This window comes from Arvicanthis niloticus, chromosome 2 (assembly GCF_011762505.2).
Source record: "Arvicanthis niloticus isolate mArvNil1 chromosome 2, mArvNil1.pat.X, whole genome shotgun sequence".
In the NCBI taxonomy this organism is placed as follows: domain Eukaryota; kingdom Metazoa; phylum Chordata; class Mammalia; order Rodentia; family Muridae; genus Arvicanthis; species Arvicanthis niloticus.
The window spans coordinates 62,181,125-62,187,311 of NC_047659.1; the positions used below are offsets into that span (position 1 = coordinate 62,181,125).

At 31.2% G+C, this 6,187-nt stretch overlaps 1 protein-coding gene across 1 annotated transcript; it reads right to left on the bottom strand.

Annotated features, from left to right (window-relative positions):
• Positions 1-1,399: 1,399 nt before the first annotated feature.
• On the bottom strand, positions 1,400-3,762 carry Or5d14 (olfactory receptor family 5 subfamily D member 14). Its single transcript, XM_034496376.2, has 2 exons — positions 3,734-3,762; positions 1,400-3,328 (listed from the first exon to the last, which is right to left on the bottom strand). Exon 2 carries the CDS (start codon positions 3,289-3,291, stop codon positions 2,347-2,349), a length of 945 nt encoding a protein of 314 aa, XP_034352267.1. The 5' UTR covers positions 3,292-3,328; positions 3,734-3,762; the 3' UTR covers positions 1,400-2,346.
• Between the last annotated feature and the right edge of the window lie 2,425 nt (positions 3,763-6,187).

Genomic DNA, 6,187 nt, shown 5'->3' on the forward strand with positions numbered 1-6,187 from the left:
TCAGCTGACATTCATCCTAAAGCCAAGGAAAAAGCCAGGTTCAGAACTAAGTGTTTTAGTTAGGATAGATGACAGAGGTGCTGGTTAGTCAACAAAAGGATGGACTGGGTATTAGGACTATCTTGTACCTCACTGATACAAATAGGCATAATTATGCTCTAATTGTATTTTGAGAGAAAAGTTTCCTTTTAACAGGAAGGGTGATGTGTAGGAGGAGCTAAGGTGGGAGGAGTACTGAGAGGAAGAAAAGGAGTAAGAAGAGGAGAAGAAGAAGGAGAGGAGAAGCTAGGTGATGAAAGAGAGATAGAGGGGGGAGACAGGGAAGCAGATGTTCATGTATCTCCACCAGTCAAAGATTGTTGATATATCTAGGTTGGGTAGTGGGTTACACCTCTGATTGAACAATACCAAACTTATAAAGCCTATGATTAACATTTCTTAAAAAAATGTATAAATGCAAAATGAAAAGGGGGCATGGGATAGGGGTTTTCTAAGGGGGGGGGAATGGGGAAACGGGATGGTATCTGAAGTGTAAATGAAAGATCTAATAAAAAATAAAAAAATAAAAAAATAAAAAAAATATTGGCTTTTATAAGAAAAAAAAATGTCTGATTCCTTATAACTGTTGACTCAGTTATTTATTTTAGCCATAACAAAAGACTATGAACAAGACAACTTACAAAAGAAAGTACTGGGGGCTCAAAGTTTTAGAAGGTTAGAGTTTATGATCATCATGTTGGGAACCATGACAGCAGAGAGACATGTACGATGCTAGAAAAGTAGCTGAGAGAACATATCTGATGCACAAGGAGGATGAAAGGGGAAAGAGTAAGAGAAAGAAAGAGAAGGGGAGAGGAGAAAGAGAGAGAGAGAGAAACTGGAGGTAATATAGGCTTTTGAAACCCCAAAGCCCACTCCAAGTGACATACCTCCCCCAGCAAGGCCCCAGCTCCTAATCTTTTTTCCTACAGTTCTACTATCAGGAGTCCAAGGATTCTAACGCATGGCACTATTAGGGCATTTGAATTCAAGCCACCACAGCTGTTTCACTAAAATTTGGTTTCCAAATATTCTTAAAAAAAAAAAAAGAAATGGTAATACAGATCTGCTTTAATTCCATCTTTATGATGAGAAACACTTACTTTAAAAATGTTATTATAGCTTTGATAAAACCTAAGTATGTCTTATATCAAATTTTTATGTAAGTGAAAATTTCTCACTGCTTACCCACTTTTATTAACGTATTACTTTTCTTTTCATGAAATTTAAAGTTTATGTTTAGCACTCAGTCTTTGGGAAATAAATAAAATAATATATTTTTTCTTTATATAATTATTTCTTTCAAAGTGATGATGTTTTAAAATAGATGCTTTATAATGTATATTAATTTATGTAGCAATTGTTTGTCATTCAATTTTATTTGAATTCCTGGAAATTTTACCATCAGATATTTAGGTTTATTCATTCATTTATATAAACTATGAAATAGAAATATAAAAATACAATTTTCAATGTTTCTGGGTATTTCTTTCTTTTTCTTTGGATGAATTACTATAAATGATGCTTCTAGATATTTTGATAACCAGTTATACTGGGAATGAAACTTTATGCCCAATAACATCCAATTCCTACCTTAGAAATAAAATCATTCAAACATTTTCTTTTCTGAAACACATAATTAACTGTCTAATAATAGCTTTATATGAAAGAAAGTAGATATTCCATCTGTCAAGTTAATTTTTAATTTTAGCTCTTGTCAGCCAGTTCTTCACTATTTCCTTAGATGTTTGTGTCGGTTTCTACCAAAAACATACAGTTATCATTTTGATGTCAGCGTCTCAAAAAAAGGTGACTGTAGAGTTCAGTGTTCTCTATACACACTATCTGTAGGACATAAAAAATAAAATGAATATATGTTATAAAGATATTTTCTTGTGGTTAATAATGTAGTTAAATAGGAAACATCTACTAACAGTGACAGAATTTCTGTAAAGATATTTATGAGGCTTTTTGTTATAGATATAACAAAACCTGACAAGTTTCTACATTTCTACATTAGTTATCTTCATTCTTTCAGAAAAAGTGTGTTCTACAATATATCTAGCTATGCTGTCTAGTATCTTATCTTGTTGATCATCATCATTATTATTACTATTATTATTATTGATAGACTTAAAATAAATATTGTGAACCAAAGTAATTTGTTCTTCTTTGCCTTCGTTTTCTGTGTTGAATTTATCAATCTATGCATCATAACAATCAGTAAAATTAAAGCAAGGATGTATCATGGTAGATAGAAACAGCCATTTTTCTATTTATATTTGTATTGTACATACTGTAAATACTTCACTGAAGTGGGACTTTTGTGCTCACTAATTTCTGGAAAGCATCTTTCACATCCTTGTTTCTCAGGCTGTAGATCAGTGGGTTCAGCATGGGGTTGACAACAGTGTAAAATACAGAGGCCACTTTGACAACTTGCCTAGAATTTTTGGAGTTAGGTACACAGTATAGGGAAAGTATGGTTCCGTGAAAAATGGTGATGGCAGTCAGGTGGGAGGCACAGGTATGGAAGGCTTTGCGACGTCCACTAGCAGATTTGATTTTTAATACCGTCATGAAAATGAACACATAAGAAGTGAGAATGATCAGGAGTGTACTCACTTCATTGAAGGTTGCAAAACAAAAGAGTAGCAGGCTGGGGATGTGTATATCAGAACTAGAGACAGCAATGAGGGCAGTATATTCACAGAAGAAGTGGTTGATCACATTAAATCTTGAAAACTTTAGCTGCAGAGCAAAGCACAGGAGAATCAAGGTGGCAAAGGTGCTCCAGATATAGGACCCAGTCACAAGCAGGATGCATAACCTCTGTGACATGGCCACGGTATACAGCAAGGGATTACAGATGGCCACGAAGCGATCATAGGCCATAACTGCTAGCAAGTAAGACTCAGCCACCACAGCCACACAGGACAGGAAGTACTGCAGCATGCAGCTGAAGTAAAGGATAGTTTTATCAGCAAGAACAAGGTTCTCAAGCAACTTGGGTGTGATGATGGTTGAGTAGCAGAAGTCAACAAATGAAAGGTGGCTGAGGAAGAAGTACATGGGAGTGTGGAACTTGGGGTTGATATTGATGAGCGCTATCATCCCAAGGTTTCCCAGTACAGTGATAATGTACATGAAGAGAAAGATTAGGAAAAGGGGGATCTGAAGATCAGGGTAGTCTGTGAAGCCCAAAAGAGAGAAGATAATCTCCACACTCACATTGCTTTCCATTGGTACCATAATGCCTATTAGTAGACAGCTGAGGTTGCAGACTCTCCTGTTTAATACAAATTTATGTAAGAAATATTAAATATTTTTCAATGAACAATATAATATGCCATTCTAGTTTGTTTATTTGCACAAATCTAACAGCTGAGTTTTTTAATTTAAAGAAATAAAATATTAGAGAAAAGTAAAAAAGATATAAACAGTGCCACTTGTTCATATATTGTTTTATAATACCAATGAGGCCTAGCAGACTCAGAAGAAGATTAGTGCTTTTTTTGTTAGTAATTGCTAAAGGCTGAGGCAAAAAGAAAATCTATGTATATACAGTTCTCTCCTGAACATTATTTTCTCTCTATTAATAATTTAACATAAAAAGAAAATCAAAGAGTATCATAATTACAATATCTGGAAAAGAACATTTTTCAAGTAGCAAAAGAAATTTGAATAAACTTACTAGTTACAGAGAGAGTCACCATTCTCCTGGTGCTCTGTGAATTGAGAATAGCAGGAAGTGAAGATCCTTTATGTTTATCTGATATCTCTGGGGATTCAAACTCTAGAGAAAATTCAGGAAACTATTCCCTGCAGGCCTCAGAGCAGATAATTAAGGATTCATACCAGATCTTATCTTGAAGAATCATAATGATGAGACTTTCCTTGAAATAAAAAAGAAAATGCTATACCATGAGCTTCACTCTCTAGCTCTGTTAATGCGTGATTAAGATATCCTCTGTCACTGTAATTACAAAAACACCCAAACAGTGGCTCATCTACTGCACTACTATACCTCTTTAGATTTTTGAAAGAGTATATAGCAATTTTAGGCAAACAATTTAATCCTTTTATAAATAAAGAAATCCAAAATGTTATGGATTGTGTGTAGGATACAAACAAACAAACAAAAAACCCTCTCTGACATAACTTATATACCATGCAAGCCACTGTTTTGTTTGAGCCTTTTAACTCAGCATTCATGACATTTCCAAGGAAAATTTTGGCAGGTAGAGGTTACTGAGAACATTGACTAGAGCACACTACTACTTGTTAAATAGATCTTCAGGATTGTCAAGAAACATAACAAGACTCTCTTAAGATATCTTATCTTTTTAATTTTTTTCAGTCAAGCATTCTCACATTTATTAAAATAGCTTTTCTCTCATATAATAAATCTTGAGTATGACTTTCTCTTCATCTACTCTTCCAAGTTCTTCCTTGCCTCCTCTTTCATCTGGCTCTGCCTCATTTCTTTCTCTCAGTAGAAAACAAACACTCTTCAAAGCAACCAAGATAGATTATCAGATAAAATAAAAACTAGTTCTTTGAAATATAAATAAACAGAGGGAAAAACATCCCAAGAAAAGCCACAAGAAACAGATGTAGACACTGATTTATACACTCAAAAATTTCAGAAAAAAACCCCAGTAAATTGGAAGCCAATTTATAATATATATAATATATATTATGATATATTAATTATATATTATATATTATATATTATATATTATATATTATATATTATATATTATATATTATATATTATATATTATATATTATATATTATATATTATATATTATATATTATATATTATATATTATATATTATATATTATATATTATATATTATATATTATATATTATATATTATATATTATATATTATATATTATATATTATATATTATATATTATATATTATATATTATATATTATATATTATATATTATATATTATATATTATATATTATATATTATATATTATATATTATATATTTATTATATATTATATATTTATTATATATTATATATTTATTATATATTATATATTATATATTATATGTTTGTTATATGTTATATGTTTGTTATATGTTATATGTTATATGTTATATGTTATATGTTATATGTTATATGTTATATGTTATATGTTATATATGTTATATGTCATATGTTATATGTCATATGTTATATGTCATATGTTATATATCATATGTTATATATCATATGTTATATGTCATATGTTATATATCATATGTTATATGTCATATGTTATATGTCATATGTCATATATCATATGTCATATGTCATATGTCATATGTCATATATCATATATCATATGTCATATGTCATATGTCATATGTCATATGTCATATATCATATATCATATATCATATATCATATATCATATATCATATATCATATATCATATATCACATATCACATATCACATATCACATATCACATATCACATATCACATATCACATATCACATATCACATATCACATATCATATATCATATATCATATATCATATATCATATATCATATATCATATATTATATAATTACATGTTACATGTTACATGTTATATGTTATATTATATATGCAAAGGACCTGTAAGTTTAAAAAGAGAGAGAAAGTAAAATCAAAATTAAGTTATTTTTTAAGCCCTCAAATAACAGTATATGATAAGGAACTTCCAAAGACATCTTTGAATTCATTTTAGGTTGGCAATTTACTACTGAGAATGAGGCTTTGCACAGTCCCTTCTTACATCTCCCCTCTCCTTCTCATCTGAAAAAGTGGAAGTCTCCCCTGGATATTCCTTTACCCTGGCACATCAATTCTCTGCAAGGCTAGGTGCCTCTTCTCTCACTGAGTCCAGACACTTAGGGAAACATATTCCACAAACAGACAACAACTTTAGGGATAGCCCCTCCTCCAGTTGTATTGGACCCACATAAGATTAAGATGCAAATTTGGTCAGGGCTCTCTCATATTCCTGGATGTAATTTGAATACATAATAAAGCATTAGAGCCCTATTTTCCGGTGACTTCCCATGTACCCTGACAAAACACACACACACACACATACACACACACACACACACACAAAACCAAAAAAAAAAAGTGGCA